The sequence below is a fragment of the Pygocentrus nattereri genome, chromosome 12, assembly GCF_015220715.1.
Source record: "Pygocentrus nattereri isolate fPygNat1 chromosome 12, fPygNat1.pri, whole genome shotgun sequence".
In the NCBI taxonomy this organism is placed as follows: Eukaryota; Metazoa; Chordata; class Actinopteri; order Characiformes; family Serrasalmidae; genus Pygocentrus; species Pygocentrus nattereri.
Window position 1 is genome coordinate 16,625,642 of NC_051222.1, and position 25,046 is coordinate 16,650,687.

Here is a 25,046-nt window from a genome sequence, read left to right on the forward strand (position 1 = left end):
ACGGGCGTCGGGGTGCTAAGCTCGGTATTTCTCAATACAGGATCGATCAGAGACTATCAGCAGTATCGCCACTCCGCTGCGCATGCGCGTCCAGCTCCTCGTCGCTCGGGCGATGACGCGCGCTGAGGGAGGACTCGCTTTGCCACGTCGGTCTGTGAGCGCTGAGAGAGGCTGGAGCTAAGCCGCCCTCGCTGTTACCCACAGCAGCTGCAGAGTCGCTCACCTTCTCTGCTTCATGTTGACCTGTTCAGGACCGTGCTGGACAGTATTCCTCTGCCGTTTCTCGCCTTCACACCCAAGCGAAGAGCAGAGCTGCTGCGGCTCTGTGTGGAACCTCCTCGGAGCGCCTCTGCATTCCCAGAAACCAGAAACAAATGTTCGCTCTCGACTCCGCTTTTCTCTTTACCCCGCTTGACTGATGTCTCTAACTGATGTGTGAGTATTTTCTGCTTTTCCCCTCCAAAGATAGACCCTCGTTGTCCACACGGAGTGGCCCGTTTTCTTTTAGTCGGTGTGGAAAAAGAGTAGCTACACTTCTCGCAGCCCAACTTCATGTCCGAGCTGCTTAGCTCGCATGCTAATTATGCTAACGAGCGAACCACCGTTACGGCTAACTAAAGCGAGCCGAATCGGGCCGTTTTTCGGCTCTGCGCATCTTTATACGGCGGTGCGCAGCTTAAAAACAGCACCAGGCTCCGTTAGTTGCCTGTACAGGGCTCGCGAAATGTTAAAGGTGGTGTACAAGCGAAAGCTGGCGAAGTCTAAGGTAGCTACAGGTTGGTTTTACCTGAGGAGGAGAAGCAGGAGAACCCACAGGTCTGGCAAATCTTTAGCGACACCGGGGCACCAGGTGAAACATTTCCATCAGAGACGTCTGCGCGCTGTAAAAGGCTTTATTTTAAACACCCGGGACTTTAATTCCGGGAACAAAGTCGGCGTGCGGAACGGAACTGTTGTTTAATGAAGTGAGAGATGAGTCTGAAGTCAGCTTCCTATTCGCCAGCTTCTTATTCGAATTCGGCCGTTCCACCTTAAATCGTGCAGCAGTTAACGCTACGTTCTGGGGCCTCGGGCACCAGAATGTAACTGATGCACGGTTTAAGGTGGAACGGCCGAATTCGAATAAGAAGTTGTTTTCAGCTTCTTAAACGAGAGTCCGGGTTCTGGCCAGTATATACACCCTTGTTTAACCCGCCTAAACGCTGTTTTTAGCTGTGAAATGCACGTTTCTGACTAGATCAGTGAAGTTGGGCGCAGCTGAGCTTCGTTGCGCATGTTTTCTCGAGTTCCTCATTTTACTGTACGTTGCACTTCGCTGGCTGATGACCCGCGGTGAACTGATTATGCTGACTGCTGAGTTTCAAACATATGGTGAGAAATTCAGTACACGCTTAATGGGGAACGCCACCTGTTTCACAGAATTTCTGAATAATTCAGTCCTTAAGATGTAAACAAACATCCAGAGTAGTTTGACGTGAAATGATTCGTTGTAGAGAAACTTATAGACTCTCATTTCTTTACAGTGGTGCTGATAGGAACCAGGGTTCACAATGGCTACAACACAAGTATTACCTTTTTGTTTTTTGTGGACTATTTTGCCTCACAGCACCTTGCATGTACCCCTCCACCATGAATGGATTAAAGTAAATGGATTCAAATACATTTTAAGCCAAAATTTAACCACAAAACTGTCATCAAACTGTGTGTTAAGCAGTGTATTCATAACCATTTAATGTCAAAGCTTTCTATGAAGGAGCTTTAAGAGGTGGACGTCTGGTTCCTATCACCACCACTGCACAATTCTGACTCCCAAGTTTCTCTAGAACAGAGCATTTTACAGCAAACCACTCTGAATGACTTTGCTTACATCTCCGTACCTTTTAAAGACTCTGCTGCCACGAGACACTGACTGTAGGGCTAAACATTATAGACAAAAATACCGTATCACAAATACATAGACACATAACTGCGACTGCAGTATGTTGACGGAACAGTTTATTGAAAAATCAGATGTAGACAGTCCTGAGACTTTGGGACGTAGCCTTCTGTTACGTTGGCCTCAGAGCTCCAGGGCAAAACTAGCAAACATCAGACACCAAACACTTCTTGGCTGATTACCTGCTCGTAGGTTTAAAGGTTACACTGTGTAGAATTGGTTTTTTTTTTTGTTTTTTTTTCAGTGAACCATTTCTTTAAAGTCATAGTATAAAAGTTTTGACTGCGTTACTTTTAAGTAAAATCGTGTTGCCTTTGTTGGATCATGTGAATGTTGTGATTAATCAAAACTCACCTGGAAGAGCTGAGATGTGGTCGGGATACTGACAGCACATTTGCTAACTTGCCAGTGATTTTGATCTGGCAAAGGCCAGTATTGTGATAACAATGAGGTTGCTCAGCCTTGAACGTCATGGTACTCTTTTATTGATGTGGTGATTACTCCAAGCTGTTGTTCCTTATCTTTTTTCTGTTATCATTAAAATCTTTTTTTTGTTTGTTTGTTTGTTTGTTTTTTTGGGGGTTAGAGAGTGCACTTTTTGTAGCCTGTTGTCTGATGCACATAATCTTGGTTCTTCAGGGTCCATGTTTGCATCATTGCATAACATTGAGAGAGATTGATGCCTCCTTTGCATTCCAGTGTTCTGTGGTTCGCAGCATATTTCCAGGGTTTTTTTTCCTGTGTTCACGTGTCAATGGAAGTCTTCAGGTTTTCTGTCTGGTGAGAAGTCACCTATAGGGAATTCCTCCCTTCATTGGAGTCATCCTATTAGAAAGCGGAGAGCAACGTTAAGCTTTTTGTTCTTTCTTTTATTTATCAGCACATCTCTTCGGCCTGTCTTTTTTAATGTTGGATATGAACAGATAATTTTACAAGTATGACTTATCTTCTGTCAAAAGAACATCATAAAGCAATTAACGCTGTACAGTGAACTCTTTGAACCATGCAGCTTTATAAGATATAACCCAGTTTCCTTATTTACTAGACCAATATTTTCTCCTTTAATGCAAAATGCATAATTTAGTGTAAACAAAATGTCTGTCTTAAAATTGCCTTAGCAAGTTTTACTTAGGGACCTTTATCCTTATAGCACCAAGCTTAGACTAATCAGAAGCAACCAAACACCCAGTAGTGCTGTATATGTGATGGCACAACCACAGACTGTGTTGTGCAGTTAAATATTTAGCCCAAATTGTTCAGCTCCACAAAAATGATAAGTGTGCAGTATTCAGATGAGCCGTTCTGCCAATCTCCTGAATGTTTCATTGTGTGCTGGGAGCATCCTGACCAATCACAGATGTTCTGTGTTTTTTCATATTAGTGTCCACAACAGTCATAATGCAGATTAATCCTAACACCACATCCAGAGGTTAGAGGTATATTTTCAGTATATTGAAAGGTTAATTGCTATTACAATGTGTAGGAATATGATTTCAGTCTGATATTTGTCCATATAATTCAGCCCTAAGTAGAAAATGGTACTATTGCCATAATTATCTTTCAGAATATGCACTTTCCATTGAACGTAATGAGCATTAGCTCACCTGGGAATATTCTGTAATTTTCAAATATGGCACTATTCATGCACTGTTTAATCTGTGTGAGTGTTCCTGCAGTATTGCTCAGTCCTAGTTATGGGTGGAATCAGACCATCTTAAAAAATGTTCACACCCATTGTCCTGTACTTTTCCTTTATGAATCACTCTGTTGCCTCTTTTCTGAGTTAATGTGGTGAGCAGCTGGCTTTCTCCTGTTCTTCGGAAGAGAGTGTTCTGGCAGTGTCCATCCCTGCCAAGCGTGTGTGCAATTTATTGTGCCGAAATATTACTTTCTAAAAATTTTTCTCCTCCTTTCTATTCAGCGGCTGGGCTGTGCTGGGTGAGGCCGTGAGGACGTGGTTACTGGGAGCTGCTGGGGTTGTGGTGGTGGTTGACGTGGGAGCTGGACATGCCCGGGGGCCGCAGGGGTCCGAGTAGACAGCAGCTCAGCCGCTCGGCGCTGCCTTCCCTGCAGACTCTAGTAGGGGGTGGCCTCAGCAACGGCACAGGACCCAGGAGCAGGTATGACCTCCAATAATGTAGTATATAGTGGAGGCTAGTTGACTGCTTCATTTAATGAAACACAGTAATACATCATACATGTACACAGACCAGCGTTTGCACTGGGGAGCTTTGGTGCCAGTTATGGCGTCTTGGAATGAGTGAGTTTGTTGGACGTATGGGTTAAATTGCAGTTGTGTCTGGGATATTTTGCAAAAACACTTGTATTTTGTGATCACATGATATAGGTTACACTTGAGCTAACATTATGCCAACACTATGTGTTCTGTTTGTGTTTATGGCTGTTGCCAAATTAAAGTTATGTCTAATTAAAATCGTGTGCGAAGCTTGAGATGCACTCAAGCTTTAATCTAGCACTCCTGAAACTGCCTTTAACCCAAAGCACCACAGCTTTATCAATGAGCCTGAGAGCATTTTTCAGTTCATGTTTCTGTGTTTTATCACAATGGATAACGTTCAAATATATTTATTGACCACCTGATCTGTATTTAGACTCATAAATAAGTAGTGCCTGTAGAAAACATTTGAGCATAACTGTTTGAATGAGGGAGTCTATATTTAAGCACTTACTTTAAGAAACATGGCTGCGTTCAGGGCATAGTCTGGAAGGAAGCGTTATCGAGTGGCTTAAAAATGATCCTCTCCCTCCTGTTCGCTTACAAGCTTACCAAAAAGTTGGTTTAAAATACACTGTTTCTGCTCTCCGCCTCCACCAGGATTGCCAGATTGGGTATTATCAGAATTTTAATGCAGCTCATGATTAAAATGAACTTCCAAAATTCTCGATGCTGTTTTGGTTGTCATCACCTGCCTCAGTACACTGCTGCTTCCACAGTAGCCATTGACGTAGGTCCTCTTTAGAGTTTGTCTAATGAGCATTGTTTCTCCCATATTAAAATAGCTAGTAAACTAATAAAATTAATTCATGTTTTTTTCTTTAAAAGATATATTTTTAAATTTAATAAGTAGATATTCCAAAAATATTCTTCTGAAATTTTTCAAAGGTAACTGTATTCTCAGTACAGCCTTTACAAAATGTAATTTGAACTGAACACAGAATCCCAACACTTGTATTCTGTTACATCCCAATCCTCTGGAAATGATGAGAAGATAAAGTTAAAAATAAACCTCACAGGATCTTTTTGTGTTGTAAGTCTCACATGTAACATTGATACTGGGGAGTCAGTTAAATGGCAGCAGTCCAGGGTATGATCTCCTTCATATATGCAAAATAGCAGCAGGACATTTGGCCACAAATTTGGTTTATTTCAAATTTTTAACCTAGTTTGAGTGAATTTTTTTTTTTCACATCTTGTGTCCAGCAGGAATTTAATTTGCCCTGCAGAGTTTTCACCAAATACCAGTATTTGGTTTGTTGTATACCAATATTTAAACCCTGGCATAGTCATGAGTGTAGATCAGCACCTCCAAATCTGAGTCCATGGTCTTGGCCCGGAAAAGGATGGCATGCCCAATCCAGGTAAGGGGAAAGTTGCCCTGTGGGGAAGGGGTTTAAGTATCTCTGGGTCTTGTTCACGAGTGATGGGAAGAGGGCCTGTAAGATCGGCCGCAGGCTGGGACAGGCGGCAGCAGTAATGCGGTCACTGTACCGGACTGTAGTGGTGAAGAGGAAGTTGAGGCATAAGGCAAAGCTCTCTGATTACCGGTCTATCTACATCCCAACCCTCACCTATGGTCATGAGCTGTGGGTAATGACCGGAAGAATGAGATTGCGAATACAAGCAGTGGAAATGAGCTTTCTTCGTAGGGTGGTGGGCTACACTCTATTCGATAAGGTGAGGAGCTCAGCCATCCAGGAGGAGCTCTGATTAGAGCTGCTACTCCTCCGCATTGAGAGGCACCAGCTGAGGTGGTTTGGGCATCTGATTCGGATGCCCCAGGACGCCTTCCGGTGGGGGAGTACCAGGCACAGCCTACTGGGATAAGACCCTGGGGTCGTCCTAGGACCCACTGCAGGGATTACATCTCCAAGTTTTCCTGGGAGCGGCTTGGGGTCCCTGGGAATGAGCTGGAGGAAGTTGCAGGGGACAGGGTCGTCTGGGTTTCTCTGCTCTCCCAACTGCTACCGTGACGCTATCCAGATTAAGTGGTTAACGACGATGATGATAGTCATGAGTGTAAATTTTTCCAACTAAAAAAATTAAAGACAAACAAGTCCACAATAAGAACTGCCTACTTTAACAGGAACAGTCGAACTTAGGCTGATGTATTTGTGTCACATTTACAGGTAGGCGATGGTCAAAAGGTTCTGCAGCAAAAACAGACCCATGTTAAACACAGGCACACAGGTTTTATCAAGCATTGGTGCAAATAAATGAATAAGACTGGCCTAAAGAGCTGACACCCAATCAGCTACTTTCTATTTGGTTTCTGCAGTTACTGTTCATTTTTGGTTGTTTACCATACTCCTGATATCCTCAGAGAAGTGCACTGTATTGCAATGTATCACAGTAAACATTGGCATGGTCTAAGCAAGGAAGGTATTGTCTTGCAGTCTTTCACAACTGCCTTCAGCTGAATGTGTTGAAACATGTTTTTACCAGGTAAGTGGTATTGTTCTTTTAACCGATCGAATGGCTGTCTTTGAAGATATGTGATAAATGGATAATACAGTGTTTTGATCTAATGGGTGAGAAGGAGCTGTATAATTTAAATGTTGGATTGTAAACGAATACACACTATGTGGTCAAAATTATGTGAAATTTTTCCAAAGTGTTGACATGAAGTTGGAGGCATTTTGCCTTGCAAGTCAATAGTTTGACTAATTATTAACCTTATTCATATCTGTATATTTAAAGTTATCACTTTCAAATATGAGAGTTGCTCTTAAATTTAAATTTGATTACCCCAGTTCAGTTTGATGCTTAAGTAGCTTAACATCTGTCATCCATTGTTCTGATCAAAGTTTTAATTAAAGTAGCTTTGCTCTTCATAAACTCCATAGATTTTCAGGTTTTCAGTAATCAGTATAAGAGAGAAGGGAAAAGTATTTTGTGGCATATATTTTTGGTTTGTTTGGTACTAAGTCTATTTTATTATGCGATTGCTAATATCTGAACCCCGATAACAAGAATACTAGTATAGAAAATGGAGAATGGTGGCGTTTGATCCGACAGAGCTGTTCTAGTAAGCATTGTGCGTTCTGATTAATTTTGATATTCAAGTAAACAAGAAAACATTGACAAAAAAAGGAACTTTGGCCAAAATTAACGTAGAGCTGTTGATTTTTCTTTTTTGGTAATGTAACTGATGTTAAGAGGTTAAAAATCAGTAACAAAGATTCAGCCAAATGCAGACAAAGACCTTTGAAAAAGAATTTAATAATTAAACAGCCAAGGGACGCTTTCATGCTGGATGTTGTTGAGTGATGGAGATTGCCTCTTCAGATAATTTGATCGAACTCTAGTGTTAACAGGTTAATGTAGTTATTAGCTTAACAGGCTGCTTATGAGGACTCATCATTTTTACGTTGTCAACTGAAAAGAAAACGCCTCGATGTGCCACGGTCAAAGTGTTAGTTCTGAGAAATAACACTTAGATTTATGCCATCATGTTTTGTAGTTTCAAAGTGTAGTGTACATTCTGTTTCACGGATAGAAACAAAAGTCACTTTTTAGGTCTTTTAAAACAAAGTCAGTGTTTTAAATTATTGGCCTATGTATTTTCTCTTTCTATATTTTTGTCTTCCCATGACAGAATGTAATGAATGCCTGACTAGTGATTTCAGTATTTAAATACTGATACCTTGAGTGGTTTAGAGTACTTGAGCACATGCATGTCCCTAATAGACAGTTCTGGTGTTCATGGGACACTCTGGGCAAAAAGGACGTGGGCAAGGCTTTTCTCGTGTTTAGGCAGATGCACAAGATTTTCCAATGGCCATCATGCTTGCAGTATCATGCATTTCAGCAGCATTTATTAGAAGTAATAGAAGTACTATTAATGAGAAATAGATAGTAACGTTTAACGTTTAATTGCTGGTGTTATAGCAGTAATACAGCAGCTCCCTCCATTCTCCTCCCTCTACAGGAGCAGTAACTCAGTGGGCCTGTCAGCCCCACCCCTCACAACCCTGATCACGCCGGAGCCTGTGCGTCACTCCCGTATCCCGGAGCTTCCTCTGGACAGCACCCTGTTGTTTGAGTTCTTGCTCTTCCTCTACCTGCTGGTGGCGCTCTTTGTGCAGTACATTAATATCTACAGGACTGTATGGTGGTATCCTCACAGCCACCCTGCTGCCTCTACCTCGCTGGTGAGTACTTCTGACCTGTATGTAGAAATACAAAGTGGTTAAGGCAAATTGTTACGGTACTTATGTTTAGATGGGAAGCTTTGTGAACTTACCTACTCATTAGTGATGCACTGAAATGACAAGCTGAAACTAAAATCGACACTTGGGTGATAAACCAAAAGGGAGGTGTGGTGTTTTTTTCCATTTGTTGTTTTATTTATGCTTTTGAATAAAACTAAAAATAAATAAAGAAAATACACTTTTATTGATTAAATCTGCTAACCAGAAGACAAAATTGACAAATATAGTTTGCAAAATATAAAGTTAAATTACTACAGTATGTGCCTACAAACTCCAGTGTCCTAGAGAACAGAGAAGGTTGGTCATTAAAGACAGTGAATCTTTTTTCTCTTTTCTAAGGTTACACTTTGCTGCTTTGCACTTCAAAAAAATTGTCATTTCAAAAAGTGAAGCTATAGATGGTGTCGGCATGCTCATGGGGACTGTCTTTGTTTTGCTGTATTCTGCATGTCAAGTGTGATGTCGTTGTTTTCAAGTGGTGTCAAAACTATTGTGGAAAGATTCTTGAGCATTAGAGCCTGACCGATAAATTGGCGTCCATATCGGCCTCACACCACATTCACTTGTCCAGAATAGATAGTAGCTGCATCACTTTGCTTGTTCTGTGAGGAACGAAGGAGGTCTTTCTGCACTTGTAGGCACTTGTCTCGTGTGGGGCTGCTCTCCAAAATCAGCTCAGACTTGAGTTATGGAGACCTAACCTGTGAGGAAACATTTTAACCCCAGAAATTAGGTGGAGAAACTCTCTGTTCTCCTTTCACTTTTAAAGTGGAAAGCATCCTGCACACTTTCTGGTTTGCATATTCTGTTTGGATAAAATTAGACCTTATTTGCACTTAAAGACTGAGCTGTAAGTCAGAGCTTTAGTTTTATGTGCTCTTTCATGGAAGAGTTCACGAAGTTGTAGCTCCTGGAATAAAGTGGAGAAACTCTCTATTCTCCTTTCTGTTTTCCAAATCCTGCACATGGTTACAGTTTTCCCATTTTGGGATTAGTAAAGGACCTTCTCATAGATGTTCTGTTTGTCTTTTTTTGTGGCAGGAACAATCTGACAAAAAAAAAGAAATGGTATAGTATTCATGTGAAAAAATTGTGTCTGAATATTTCACAGTTTCAAGTTGTGTATAACAGCCTTAATGGCTTTAACATGCCATGTTCAGATGCTTCAGATGATTAATCCAGCTAATCATTAAACAATAATATGACATATATATTAATGTTCGTAACAGTACAGTGTGAAAGTTGCAAACTTATTTTTAAGTTGTATTAGGTCGTTATCTTGGTGAGTACTCTTGAATATCTACATGTAACAAATGTTGGGCAAGGGTGATGTGCAGAGCTGCAGAAACTACATAGGTATAAAGTTGATGAGCCACACCATGAAGGTATGGGAAAGAGTTGTTGAAGCAAGGCTAAGGCGAGAGGTTCAGATCAGTGAGCAGCAGTTTGGTTTCATGCCCAGAAAGAGAACCACAGTTGCAATTTTTGCATTGAGAGTGTTGGTAGAGAAGTACAGAGAAGGTCAGAAGGAGCTACATTGTGTCTTTGTGGATCTAGAGAAGGCATATGATAGGGTGCCAAGACAGGAACTGTGGTACTGTATGAGGAAGTCAGGTGTAGCTGAAAAGTATGTTAGGGTGGTGCATGACATGTATGAGGATAGTGAGACAGTGGTGAGGTGTGCAGTTGGAGTGACAAATGGTTTCAAGGTGAAGGTAGGGTTACATCAGGGATCAGCTTTGAGCCCCTTCTTGTTTGCAATGGTGATGGAAAGGTTGACAGATGAGGTCAGGCAGGAGGCTCCATGGACCATGATGTTTGCAGATGACATTGTAATCTGTGGTGAGAGTAGAGAGCAGGTGGAAGAGAATCTGGAGAGGTGGAGGTTTGCACTGGAGAGGAGAGGAATGAAGGTCAGTAGAGACAAGACGGAATACATGTGTGTGATTGAGAGGGAGGCAGGTGGAAAGGTGAAGATGCAAGGAGTAGAGGTCGTAAAGGTGGATGACTTCAAATATCTTGGGCCAAACCATCCAGAGCAATGGACAGTGCAAAAAAGAGGTGAGGAAGAGGGTGCAGGCAGGATGGAGTGGGTGGAGACGGGTGTCAGGGCTGATGTGTGACAGAAGGATAGCAGCAAGACTGAAAGGGAAGGTTTACAAGACAGTAGTGCGTCCTGCTATGATGTATGGTTTGGAGACTGTGGCTCTGTCTAAAAGACAGGAGGCTGAGCTGGAGGTGGGTGAGATGAAGATGCTGAGATTTTCGTTGGCAATGACAAGGATGGACAAGATTAGAAATGAGCAGATCAGAGGGACAGTGAAGGTGGAGCAGTTTGGAGATAAAGCCAGAGAGGCCAGGTTGAGATGGTTTGGACATGTGTTGAGGAGGAATAGTGGATATATTGGGCAAAGAATGTTGGAGATGGAGCTGCCAGCTAGAAGGAGAAGAGGTAGACCTCAGAGAAGGTTTATGGATGTAGTGAAGGTGGACATGGAGATAGTTGGTGTGAAAGTAGAGGAGGCAGTGGGCAGTGGATCGGGCAAGATGGAGGCAGATGATCCGCTGTGGCGACCCCTGAAGAAGAAGAAGAAGAAACCGGTATTGGTCAGGCAGTATTTAGTGTCGTACCCTTTCTTCATGCTCAACATTAACATAATTTATAAATCACTTTGTTTAAGTCCCTCACAGAAACCATGAAATAGTCTCACACGTTTTTTTTTTCCCCTTCTTCTCCACTGTGTCTGTGCTAATCGGTGCAGAAACGGTGAAAACCACTTTTGACCATTTTTTTTCAAGTGCCGCTTTTGACTACTTTTGCATGGCTAAAATTTCAGGGGCATTTCTAGGTCTTATGCACTTAATGATTCAGTACACTAACTTAGTCTGGGCTCAGTCTTTGTTGAGACTCTTAAATACATTGAGTTCTTGTCACATCAGCCTTAATCAGGTACGTAATTACCTAGAGCAAATATTAGTAGTTAAAAATGCAGTTTAAGGTCCTCACTAAAGGACACCTTAAAACATGTAACATGCATACCCTGCTCGTCTAGTCACGCAAAGACTTTTAAAAAATGACTTCCATAGACAGCGCAGGTATCTCCACAAAGGTGTGGAGGCTAACTGCACCCACACAAAAGCCCGGGCACATTGTGTTTATCTTTTCTGTTTTAAGATACCACAGATATTTTCAATGAATCGGACAATCATGAATCCCACAGTGAATCCCAGACACCATTAAGAAGTTTTGGGTTAATATGATGAACAAAAACTAAAGATACAATAGTTTGGACATTTGGTTTTGGAAACTCTGAGCAGCCAGTAGAGTTTGTTTTGAGGTCTACTAGAAGGGAAGTTCATCCACTGTCATAGCCGTCAGCTATAATTTCATTATTGGCCCGATAATAATAATAATGATGTTTTTCACCTAGGCTGTCAATATATCATGCTCCCCTAATCCCCTAATGGCCTAGATAAGAAAACTCTCAGTCTTGTTTAGATATTAAAGTTTCAAGAGTTTCAATTAAGATCCCGAACAGTGTAGTTTTTTTTCTGGCCCCATTGTTATCTCCAAAATGGTAACTTAACAGGAGAGGGCAAAAACATTCTTTACTTTTTTAATATAGGTACGTAAAGAGATTTTGTTTGTTTGAAGCAATGTTCGAGCAGTTCTGTTGGACCAATCATCAGTAGATAGACACAATGTAAAATGACATCTGCAAAGCTCAAATTGTGCAGAAAAATTAAAATGACAAATGCAACTACAGTACAAAAAAATGCAACTACAGTACAAGAGCACCTGATAAATTGTGTTGACAAACAAGGGATCTGCAACAGTAAATGCAAATCAAAGAAATTGTCATTAAGCAGTTTACTGTGGAATTCAATAATTAATTATGTCTAAATTTGTGATTTATTCTTATTTCTAGAACTTCTATCTGATGGACTACCACCTGGCTATCTTCATCACTGTGATGCTGGCCAGAAGACTAGTGTGGACCATCGTTTCAGAGGTACATTTTGTGTGTCCAAAACAACAAAGGCGAAAGCTCGCTGCACTCCCAACCTTTCATTCCTCACTCTTATAAACTCACAGTAACTTTCACAGTAATTGTTTTCTGTATTTTTCTTTGTAGTTATTGAAACCTTAAAATGCGGACATGCAGAGGGCCTTAGGAGGCTAGAAATGATCTGAATGTCTAAATAAAATGTTCTTGTCCACAATTTATGGCAGCATTTTATATTTCCAACTCTAATTGGCCCCTGTGCTGCAATGAATTAAGAAAACTGTCAGATAATCAGTTAAAACTGTTATAGACCTGCATTTATATACGTTTGAGGTAGGTGATATGGTGAAAATGTAATATCACAATGCTTCAAACTATTTTCATATACATACATATAAAAATACATATCTCACAATGAAAAAAAAAAATGATAAAGTGTATAGAATTAAAGTTTAAAAAAAGGCAGTAGTGCCACATAAAAAAGGCACTAAACCTAAAAAAAAGGTTTTGTTTATTGGTGTTATTAATGGAGTGACTGTGATCAAAGCCTTATATAGTGCTGTGGTTGTAGTGCAGGGGTCCTCTAATCAGGACCTTTGATCCAGTTTGTAGTCCTGGGCTTTTTAGTCAGTAATGTAGGTAACTGAACTGTTTACCTTTTTGGCATCCTAATATATCAGCGATTACAAAATCCAGAACTAGAAACTGGTTTCAAGGCCTGGATTTGAAGACCTCATTTATGGCAGTGGGTTAATTCAAGTGGTAAAGTATGGAAAGATATTTATTTCATTGTGCAAATACCAAACACTCATCTGTCATTGATACATTAATAAATTTAAGTATTTGTTATTTGTTTCTTTTTGCCTCCTTGCATATATTAGGCCTCTCAGACAAGCCCCTCGTCATTGGTGCAGTACATGCTTCTGATTGTGGCCCGGCTGAGCCTGCTGACCCTTTGTGGTTGGGTTTTGTGCTGGACCCTCGTCAACCTCTTCAAGACTCACTCAGTGCTTAACCTGCTCTTCCTGGGCTACCCGTAAGCAGATACTAGAACTCACACAAATACACGCCATATCCGCTCACCTTGTCTTTACCTAAAGAACTTTCCCCGGTTTAGTGTTGATGTACGGTGTGTGTTGGTCATCTTCTAGAGAACATACGTCAAACACAAGTCTCACAGACCAGATCAGGTCCAAAGCATAATCCTATCCACGTGATGTTAGCCATGTGTAGCTGTTGTGCTAATGTTGAGCAAACACCGTGAAGGAGGCTCTGCTTACGTAGAGAAGTGTTACTGACTCAGGGTAGTTGGACATAAAGACATCAGTCACTTTAAATATCCCAACTTGGTATATTTTCACCAGCAGTTCACTGTGCGATTAGCTCGTTTTTAAACACAGTCACAAACATTTTACCAATGCAGGTTTTTTTAACTGTCTTTGTGAAAAAAAAGAAAAAGAAAAAAAGACTAGTGGGGCCATATTGTCCTACTGTGTACATTACTGCCCGTTTAGCTTCAGTGCACAGTGTTGGCAGCGCTGTTCAGTTTCTCAGCGTTTCTGCTCAGTACTCAGTACGCAGTGTTTTATTTTGAATGAAGCAGCTTTATTTTAAATTGTTCATGGACAGAGCTGTCTGTACGGGCTCAATTTCACGTAGCATAGACCTTTTTATAACAAAGCATTTTGCACGGTGTGAGCGTATAAATCTTAGGGTTTGTCTGTACATGATCTTCTATTCAGATGTACAGTGCGAGTCGTCAAAGAACAAGATTTCTGAAATCGCACAGTGTATGTCTGGCTTTAGAGGATATGCAGCTACAGCTCAACCAACCAAACAGAAGACTCTGAGCAGATACTCCAAGTGAGCACTGGGTTCGTTTAGCCTTGGATGTGATTTGTGCTGTCGCTGTGCTTCAGAGACTGTTGTTGAAAGAAACAGAGGAGGAGCATCTAAACTATAAATCAAACTTACAGCTTTACAGAAGCACTTGTATAATGTTAAACAGTGGGATTAGCTGTTCATCATTGTGTTTCTAAACTAATGAACACCTGATAAAAAGTCAGGCTCATATTATTAGTATCTTAGCTAGTGTTCCCTTGTAAAAGTGTTTAGTCCCTCTCCACTTGGGGCAGTCTATAAACACAGGAGTACAGGAGAAGACTGCAGAGAGTCACTTACAGTTTTAGGCAAGAGCAACAAATTTCTTGCTTTCCTGTAGCGTTATTTAGATGTGTCTTTTGACAGACATGTCTTTCTTAAATTCGGTATACAAAGATATGCACGATAATATTGGTGTGGACATTTGGATATACTGTCAAATACTGTTAGCCATCACAAACATTAGCAAAGGGACAAAACAATACTTTGTTCTGTGAAACATCGAAAATAAGCAGAAACTCCTCACCTTCTTCATGCCTTTAAACTCCTGATGAAGCTGAAGTCACCTCCTTAATAGCTAGCTTCTTGTTCAATTTTTTCCTGTTCCACCTTAAATGATGCAGTGGTTACATTCTTGAACCTGAGGCACCAATACTGTAGCTGCTACACCGTTTAAGGTGAAACAGGAAAATTCAGGCAATGTCTTTACTTTTGCCTGATCTGAGAGTTTCTTTATCAGGATCTTCTCCTCTTTGGCTGTTTCTCTGCCATGTCTTCTTCTTGACAATGTGAGGAGATCAGCATGTAAAGAGTTCACCTTCATAAAGCACTATCAAAATGTTTTATTAGATTTTCCAGTAAGCTTAGTTCGTTTGCAAAGCTGTGCTTTTGAGCTGTTTTTAGTTTCTGGTTAGAAACACCTAGAGCTCTATAGAAGAGCAAAGGAATCTCAGAGCTTTGATTTTGTTGCTTACTAATTTCAAAATCAAATCAAATTTATTTGTATAGCGCTTTTTACAACGGATGTTGTCACAAAGCAGCTTTACAGAATTTCGGAAAAGACCAAATTTTAACAGGAGTGTAAGAATGTAAAAAAAAAAAACCCCCGGTGGGCAAGCCAGGGGCAACAGTGGCGAGGAAAAACTCCCTCAGAACTGAGGAAGAAACCTAGGGAGGAACCAGGCTCACCGGGGGAGACCCATCCTCCTCTGATCAAACTAAGTACAAGTGATTACTTTACCGGCAGATTTACTTTACCGGCATTTGGCTGATGCTCTTATCCAGAGCGACTTACAATTTGATCATTTTTACACAAATGGCCTAACTGCATGTCTTTTGGACTGTGGGAGGAAACCCACACCGACACGGGGAGAACATGCAAACTCCACACAGAAAGGACCCCGGTCGCCCGGCTGGGGAATCGAACCCAGGCCCTCCTTGCTGTGAGGCGACAGCGCTACCCACCACGCCACCGTGCCGTCCACACGCCACCGTGCCGCCTACAATTTGTATGATTATACTACTAATATTAATAGCAGTAATATTGGTATTAGGAATAGCTAGGAGTCCATGAGAATATCAGTGTAGGGTGGGCAGCTAGTCTAAGGCAGGTGGTGGCAGCTGGGGCGTGGCCAGCTGCTACTACAACAGAGTATCAGGTTTGTTGCTAAAAAGTGGCCAATCACTTAACTAATATTTATATATATATTTAATATTGTATCTGCTCTGATTTGAGCATAGTTTACATTACAGTATTTGGGTGTTTTCCTATGTAGCAGGTGGAATTTTCAAAACAATTCAAAGTCCTTTCGTTATATGCCTGTATACAAATGACTTGCAGAATAATTTTTCTTAGAACGATTAGCTAAAGCGAAATGTGGGGGCTTTTAGGATGTAGATTATGGCCATAGGAGCGAGTCAGATTGGCTTTGCTCGGTTCTACAGTGAAACTGTAGTAGATCAAAACTTTTTGGGGAACTCCAATATATCTCTTATTTGTTTTCCATGTGACACAGGCTTGCACCTTCTCTGTTAATTTATAATGAGGTGGCAGAAATAATTTTACCTGAAACATTTCTGTTCATACTGTAAGGTGGAACCAATATGTAGACACACTTGTTTTTAATCATTTAATATACTCCCAGTACATACATCTAAATTTACACATATGATACTTCTGACATTGTGCTTAGATAAGTGTTAGATATGTTTTAAAAATAAAATAGATAAAGGGAAAAAGTATTTAGACACCATAAATTAATAACATTTAGTATTTTGTTGCAAAGCTGTATTTGGCAGCAAAGTACTAATGTTATTCATTTGTGGTGTCGAAATACTTTTTCCCTAAGAAAAGTAAGTTTTTGACTGAGAAATAATCAGCTTTATGAGGGTTTGTGATTTAATTGTGACTTCAAAGGGATTCAAGTGAGAAGACTGGCTAGAACTTTCTATAAAATAACGAAGTTATTTTTACCATATATTTGGTGTTGTGCATTTTATGCTTATGCATGCAGTTTATTGCTTATTTTTTCTGTGTAAAAGTTGTTTCTGCTGCTTTGTCTTACAACTTGTATTGTTTATCTGACAGCGTGTTGTGAGGTGCACGTGTCCAAGCATGATTACTTGTAGTTCCATGAACTTTCCACTTGCATGTTATCAAACCAGTAATACACGAATTGTCTTTTCTTTGGCTCTATAGCTTTTTCCATTTGAAAGTGGTGTAATAATCATGTCCCTGAGGACTTCAGGAAGGTCCTTCACTATGCTTCTTTACTCATGAGTGTGCAATAGATAGTTCATTAATGATAATTTGGATTGTCAAACAATTCCAGTAATAATTGGAATTAAGATTATCTTGTGAAGTTAATTGTGATTAAGTGCATTTGTTTTATTTAATAGAAAATGGCCCTAACAAGAGACTTTTTTCCAATTTAAAAATCAGTGCATTTCAGCTTAATAACTGAACAAAATAAACTTAATCTGAACACATTTATTACCTTCAGCAAACATTATTTTCATTGTGTGAACAGTATTCACATGAACCTCAGCATGAAAATCATAGGAATACTACATGTATATGGTAAAATAAGGTTATTTATACATGTTACACATGATACAAACATGTAATCGCCTCCATGATTGTAGCAATTACACTTGTTTCCCATCTGGAGCTTTCACCTTTTCTGTTGATTTTGTCTGTTTTCTGATCATTGATTTATGTATTGGCCTCCCTCAAGCACTGTTCAGCATAGTCTGGCTACGATCATAAACAATCAAGTTTTATACCATGAACTATACAGTACATAATAAAGAATTTTACAGCAGTTTCAAACATAGCTTAGCCAATTAGTTTTTAGACCCAGAACTATTTGTTATGTAAGTTATCACAACTTGCTGGGAATTATTGATGTTCCAAAAAAATTTCCATGTTTTTCTCTCTTAGGTTCGGTGTATATGTGCCGCTGTGCTGCTTCCACCAGGAGGGACGAACACAGCCTGCGAAGACTGATTGTGGCTTCTCGGAGCAGGATGGGACAGATAGCTCTCTGCTTCGACCAAAGGACTTCCTGGCACTTCTGCGCGAGAACCTAAGAGAGCAGTTCTCCAGCCCTACCCACGTACCTGCCCACACCTGCCCCCCTTCACCTGAGCTTATACGCAGTGAGGTGGAGGAGCTAAAGAGTGACTTTAACCGCCGAATTAAAGAAGTGCTCTTCAACTCACTCTTCAGCGCCTATTATGTAGCTTTCCTGCCACTTTGTTTCGTCCAGGTGGGTATTGAGCCTGTTATTTATGAACGTGTTAAGATAGAAAGGGGAACCAGTCAAACCTCAAATGTGTAACCAGGCAATTTTCCTTAGTTTATTCCAAAATGGTATTTCAGGTTAAATCATAACCCAATACAGATTCCAAACTATTTAACCACATTAGGTCAGAAATCTGGTGAAAATGAAACTGAACTATGTAATGTACATTTCTTACACATTAACACAGCAGTACTGCATTCTGCAATTCATACTTAGAAGATTCAATTAAATATGGGTCACTTATTTATTCAGTGAGCCCCTACCAGGATTGTCTTTAATCCTGTCGTGATGACCACAGAAAAATAAAATGTGTACGGTTGCACAATGAGATCAGAATCACATCAGTATTGCAGACAGCTTGAAGCAATTCATATGAGATACATATATATTTTATATTATTTTGATTTGACTAAAATTTCAAGCCAAAATTTAATGATGCATTTATTTTACTCTAGAAAAGCAGAATGAAAGTTTAGGCAATGCTGTGCTACTATGTTAAAATATCAGCATTCGTAACCCTCCAGAATAAAGCATTTCTGCCTATTGCTAGCCCATGAGGTCCCAATTTATTTATTTTATACATATTTTTGTATTAGCATTAACATGTACATGAAAATATCTCAGGTCAGCATCATCCCACAGTTCCTGTAACAGTGAATCTCTACAAATATGAATTACTTTGGAAGAGTCTGTTGTTTAAGGTTGTGTGTTTGTCCTCCCCAGAATACACAGTACTACGACATGCGCTGGTCCTGCGAGCACTTGATCATGGTGTGGATCAATGCGTTTGTCATGCTGATGAGCCAGCTCCTGCCGCCCAGCTACTGTGACCTGCTGCACCGTTCAGCTGCCCATCTAGGTCGCTGGCAACGGCTCGAGCATGGCTCATACAGCAACGCACCACAGCATGTGTGAGTAGATCTATTCATCCTTGCTCAGCTAGTTTGCCATGCACAGCACTACCTTAAGTCTGATATAAAGTGAAATAGTTTAGGAATCTGTTGATTAGGAATGTGGCAACTGATTGGAAAGTTGATGTTCATTGCTGAAATTATGTAAAATGTTCATATATTTGAGAAGACAACATCATGATAATTTGCACTTGAGGGATTTTATTTAAAATAATCCTACTGGGGCCCATCACAATTACCACATTATTGCCTGATGGCAGTTACTTGAGCAAATCAAAATTACTTTGTGCAGTTGTGTCCCAAAGTTGTTACCTTTCACAACAATGATGTGTTTGTTACAACAGAAGGCATATTGCATCATTTGGGTTGTAAAGAAATAAAAATAAGCAAGCAACAAATGCATTTCTCAAGATGTACTACATGGACAAAAGTACTGGGACACTTACCTATTACACATACAGGAGCATGAATGACATCCCATTATAAATCCATAGGCATTAATATAGAGTTGGTTCCCTCTTTGCTGCTGTAACAGCTTTCACTCTTCTGGGAAGCTTTCTACAAGATAGTGGAGTAGAAGAGCATCCAGAAGAGCATTTGTGAGGTCAGACACAGAAGTTGGACAAGCAGGCCTGGCTCACAGTCTCCATTCTTGTTCATCCTAAAGGTGTTTGCTGGGGTTGAAAACAGGGATCTCTTTGTGGACCAGTCAAGTTTTTCCACACCAAACTCATCTAGCCATGCCTTTGTGGACCTTGCTTTGTGCACTGGGGCTCAGTCATGCTGGAACAGAAAAGGTTCTTCCCCAAGCTGTCCCACAAAGTTGGACGCATACAATTGTCCAAAATATCTTGGTCTGCTGAAGCATTCAGGTTTCCCTTCATTGGATCTAATTGGGTCTAGGCCAACCCCTGAAAAACAACCTCTCAGCATTATTCCTCCTCCACCAAACTTTACACTTGGCACAATGCAGTCAGGCAGGTAACGTTCTCTGAGCATTTGCCAAACCCAGACTTGTCCATCAAACTGTCAGATAGAGAACCCTGATTCGCCACTCCACAAAATGCGTTTACAGTGCTCCAAATTTCAGAGGCGCGCTGTGCTTTACACCACTGCATCCGATACTTAGCATTGTGCTTGGTGATATAAGGCTTTCATATAGCTGCTCAGCCATGGAAACCCCATGCTTTGAAGTCCCTGGTGCACAGTTTTTGGGCTGATGTTAGTGCAAGAGGAGGTTTGGAACTCTGCAGTTACTGAGTCAGCAGAACGTTGGTGGCTTTAATGCCCTATGCATCTCCGCACTCGGCGATCCCGCTTTGTGACTTTGTGGTCTTTGTGGAGTTGCTGTGGTTCCTAAAAGCTTCCACTTTCAAATAACACCAGTCACAGTTGATTGTAGAATATCTAGGAGGGAAAACATCTCGCAAACTGACTTGTTGCAACAGTGGCATCCTATTACAGTACCATACTTGAATTCAGTGAGCTCTTTAGAATGATCTCTTCTTTTTTTCAATATTTGAAAAGGGAGACTGCATGACTAGGTGCTTGATTTTATGCACCTGTGGAAATGGAACTGTAAACACCTGAATTAAATGTTTAAAAGGGTGTGTCTGAATACTTTCGTCCATGTAGTGTATATTATGGGTTCTACGAAAACAAAAAGGAACTAAAATTCTAACTTCTGTCTGATGCTATAACACCTTGTTTTTTTTTGTTATTGTTTTTTGAACGCAGGCTGTTTGTGTTGTCAGTTGAAAGCTTGGAAGTCGGATATCTAATCAGCCAGTATGACCAATTAAGGCTTGAACTGTATAACAAGCAAATAAGACAGATAAATTGTTAAGCAAAATTGTTAATATGGCAAAAATATTACTTATCAGCCAAAAATTGTGACAGACTGGTTATTCACTGAAAAGTCTTGATATTTAAACACTAGATACTTCAGTACACTTGGTAGCAACATGGGCCATTTATTCACCAGACAAGGTGGTCATAATTGTCTATCTGTTCACTCGTAACAAACCAGCATGATAGGAGAGTTAACTAGCATTAGCTGTTTTCAGTGTTGAAATTATGGAGAGGAGTTCTGAGTTTGAGGAAAATGTCTCAGTAAAAGGAGATTGTGGCACTATGTTTTTCTCAGGGCTGCAAATAATATTCTGACTTAAGGAAGGGAAGATTACAGATATTGAAAGATAAGGAAATCTAAATCATGATAAGGTTTATGGTCATTTCTTCCTGCCTTACAATTGAAGTTAAAGTTAATGAAAGAAGATTTGAGTTATTCAGCTTCCTGAATTGTTCCTGGATTGCATCTAGAAAAAGGAACATTGCATTGTGATACACTAATATCAATCATGTCTGGTTGTAAAACCTATGGATGTTATTCCATCTTATGTTACTCAGGTGGTCTGAGAGCACCATCTGGCCTCAGGGGGTTCTGGTGCGACACAGCCGCTGTCTCTACAAGGCTGTGGGGCCGTATAATGTGGCCTTGCCTTCTGATGTCTCCCATGCCAGGTTTTATGTGAGTAGCCCCTACAAACACTTTCTCTTATTCTTGCCTCAGTGATTGTTTGAGCCATTAGTCAGAAACAGCTTCAGTTCTAATCGACATTTAATAGCAACAATAGGAAAAATTCTGACCTGTATTTTTTGCCTTAGTATTGTGCAGTTGATGTGGTTGGCTTTGGCCTCACTGCAGCTCCTTTGCATTTTTATGGTGATCTAAGTAGGCCTAAGTTTAGTATTGAAACTGACACTGGGTGGAGCTTGAACTGAAATTTTCATTTCTGTGGTTTCAGACATCCTCTAAAGCATGAACACTTTGTATATTATACATTATAATCCAGTATGTTCTGTGTGTGTGTGTGTGTGTGTGTGTGTGTGTGTGTGTGTGTGTGTGTGTGTGTGTGTGTGTGTATTAAAGGCATTTTTGTTTGAAAGCCTTTAAGTCACATGTGCTTGTTTATAATGAACCTCTTAAGGCCTGTTTCACACATACTTTGCCTCTTTCACACACAATACATAGAACATCTTGCCTTTTCCCTTCATACCTTTTCTCACAGTTTAGTCATTTTCACTTTTACCCATGAGCTAGGTCTCTCCATCACACAATGCTACCAGGCTGGAACAGTGAAGGCTAGGATGTGGCTTATCAGAGCGATATGAAGCCAGTCATCTTTTCTGCCACTAACACAGCGTAACGGCTGAATGCCCTTGGAGGACACCATTAACTGCAAATTATGTTGTGTCAGCTAACAAATGCCAGCATTTGCTAGGGTCATGATGGGGAGAGGAAGGGTGAGGTCGATTGTGCCCTTATGAACTACACAACCGGCAGTTTACTTAAAATGCAGACAGTAATAAAAAAAATGTAACTACTGCTGAGCATGCCGTCATAAACACACTTCAAAAGAGCTCCGCGTGTGTCTCAGCACCACTAGAAACCCACTTAGTCAAATGGACCGGTGAGGAGGAGGTCTCTGAACAAATGACGTGGTGAATAGAACCAGTCATTTCAGATTTAAGTGTAAATAGTTTTAAGTATAGTTTCTTTCACTGGGTCAATAGAGCTCTAAATCCCACAAATATTAAGTTATAGGGGCTGTAAACACTGGAAGAAACCTGTATGGTATAAAGACTACTGCCACCTGTTGAGTTCTTTTAAGGTTAACTGTGATATAGCTTATTAGTAAAAGCACATTTTATTCTTTTAATTAGCTTATAATTCTATAACTTTCAGTGCAATATCCCATTCTCTTAAATAATTTTAGATTTTCTATAGTTTTACATTTTCTTATCATCTTGGTTGCGCTGATTAGGAGTAGGCCTCTTAATTTCATTATATTTTTGTACAGTGACAGTAAAGGCATTCTATCCATGATCCATCATAAACTGCTTTTTCAGTCCCCAGCACAGTCAGCAAAGTTGTTGTCTTTTAACAAACGCCATGAGGGGACCTCTGTCCAAAAATGATGAAAATTAAATTTACTTTCTAAATTAACCCATGATGATTTGTCACCAATAAACACAGGTAAAACACTTCCTATGACCTTTTTATTGTAACTGTAGATAGGCCATGTATGTAACCAGTATGTAAAAGCCGGTATAAGTGCTGATGACTCTCCAAATGGTTTCTACATGCTGCTACGTATAAAAAAAAAAAAGAAATAAGGTGATTTGGCACAGGTACATGTAGTGCTTAGGACCAAGTGTAGGCAGGGAGAGGTCTCAGAACAAACAACATAGTGATTACAATCAGTCATAGGTAGAAGGTAGGAGTTCTGTTCAGCTCAAACCACAGCAACGTTAAAATTTTGCTTCAAAATGTCGTTTTCCTTTGAGTTCTAGCACCAGCTTTAGACAATTATGCCCTTTGGGGGCACTTTTTAACAGATTTGAGTGTTGCCACAGCCTGCCCAAGCACACCAGAAGGGGCATTGTATCAAGACAAAGAAACAAAAAGTGCCTGATATCAAAATGGTAGTTAAACATTTTCTCTAACATCATGAGTCAGAGTACTGCCAAGAGTAATCAAATGCAATGCACTCATTTACAGATATTCTTATTAAGCAAAGTAACTGATTTGACTAGTTAATTATTTCAAGAAAAAAATGATGTCCGTAGAGCTTGTTTACTAGAGGTTTCCATATATGACCCCTCTGTACCGTTACACAGTGGCCAACATGTGAAAACTGTCATGTTGCCGCATCACTCATCATGCACTGTGTGTGTGTGTGTGTGTAAGAGGGGCATCAGCTTTAAAAAGTGCTTTGAAATTCTCACATTGAGCTTGAGATTGACATCAGCTCTTCTGCTAATAATCAGTATCTCCATTTTTCCCTCTTCAGTTTCTGTTCCATAAGCCATTGCGGATCCTGAACCTGCTAATCGGGATCGAGTCGAGCGTGGTGCTGTACCAGCTGTATTCTCTGCTGCGCTCCGAGCGCTGGAACCACACGCTGTCGCTGGGCCTCATCCTCTTCTGCAACTACTACGTGCTCTTTAAGCTGCTGCGGGATCGTATTGTGCTGGGCAAAGCCTACTCCTTCCCCCTCAGTGGCAACAGCCTGGGCCTAAAGTCGCAGTGAAGCCCCAGTCAGGAGCTTTGGAGGACCGGAGCGTGCCAGAAAAAGGGGTTAAAGGAATGACTGTGAACTCCAGCTGTTTATTTTGATACGGTTCTATTTTCATGCAATGTTTATCTATTTAAGAAAATATTTTATTTTGTATACTGTTACACGAATGAACACGGGGCATTACGTTTTTGCGACGTGATGTCATTTCCTCCCTAATGCGAAATAAAAAAGGAAAAAACAGTCGCAGATGGGGAGGAGCGTCGAGGCCTTGTAGCACGCGTCTCACACGACGTCCAAATTTCCGCCAAAGATGCTCTTAAAAAGGCAGCCAGTCGAGAAGTCGACCAATTAAGACGGAGGAATGAGGAGCGGATGGAATCCAGCCCATTGCCTGTGTAGTGATTGCTGTATCATTTGTTTTCATTACATTACTGTATTCTATGATTATTATTATCTGTTTATAGCCTGATATCGGTGCATTTTATCAGACTTCAGTTTTTTTTCCAGAAACGTCCTCTTTCAGGTCAGTCGCTGTAGCCTTTTTTTTTTTTTTTTTTTTTTTTTTGGAGCTTAAGCTGAAGCGACTTTGTTTCCTGTTTATTCATGCCTATCTCTGTGCCAAATCCCAGGATGCTATGGGAGCCTTTCTTGGTAATAATGTTCAGCGTTCTTGGTGGGTGTGGCCACACAAATGCTGGGTGGGGCCCAAGGTCTGTCCAGCTTGCAGTATTTTGACAGAATGCAAGTTATTTCAAAATGCCATGGCATTCAGAATAAACAAAAATGGTTCAACTTCTCTCCGTCTCACTGTGCTTGTGCATAGCATTAACACGTAAACCACAAGGCCTTTTTTTTTTCCAGACAATGCAGACCAGACATTTGCAAATTGTAGTCACAAGATAAAGACTTTTTTGTTGTTTTTTTAGCCATAAACCAGTCATGCTGGGTCTCCTCCTCTCCAAGTCGTT

At 40.5% G+C, this 25,046-nt stretch overlaps 1 protein-coding gene across 1 annotated transcript; it reads left to right on the top strand.

The window, feature by feature from the left end:
* The first annotated feature begins 138 nt into the window (after positions 1 to 138).
* Positions 139 to 24,874, top strand: tmem39a (transmembrane protein 39A). The gene is made up of 9 exons (XM_017701823.2): positions 139 to 435; positions 3,858 to 4,056; positions 8,107 to 8,329; positions 12,319 to 12,402; positions 13,278 to 13,432; positions 17,720 to 18,047; positions 18,807 to 18,994; positions 21,404 to 21,524; positions 23,851 to 24,874. Exons 2-9 carry the CDS (start codon positions 3,944 to 3,946, stop codon positions 24,088 to 24,090), a joined length of 1,452 nt encoding a protein of 483 aa, XP_017557312.1. The 5' UTR covers positions 139 to 435; positions 3,858 to 3,943; the 3' UTR covers positions 24,091 to 24,874.
* The last annotated feature ends 172 nt before the right edge of the window (positions 24,875 to 25,046 follow it).

Coding starts and splice junctions, on each gene's coding strand:
- tmem39a (XM_017701823.2), top strand. CDS start 3,944: ATGCCCGGGGGCCGCAGGGGTCCGAGTAGACAGCAGCTCAGCCGCTCG. Junction 18,048..18,806: donor TGCCACTTTGTTTCGTCCAG/GTGGGTATTGAG, acceptor TGTCCTCCCCAG/AATACACAGTACTACGACAT. Junction 21,525..23,850: donor TCTCCCATGCCAGGTTTTAT/GTGAGTAGCCCC, acceptor TTCCCTCTTCAG/TTTCTGTTCCATAAGCCATT.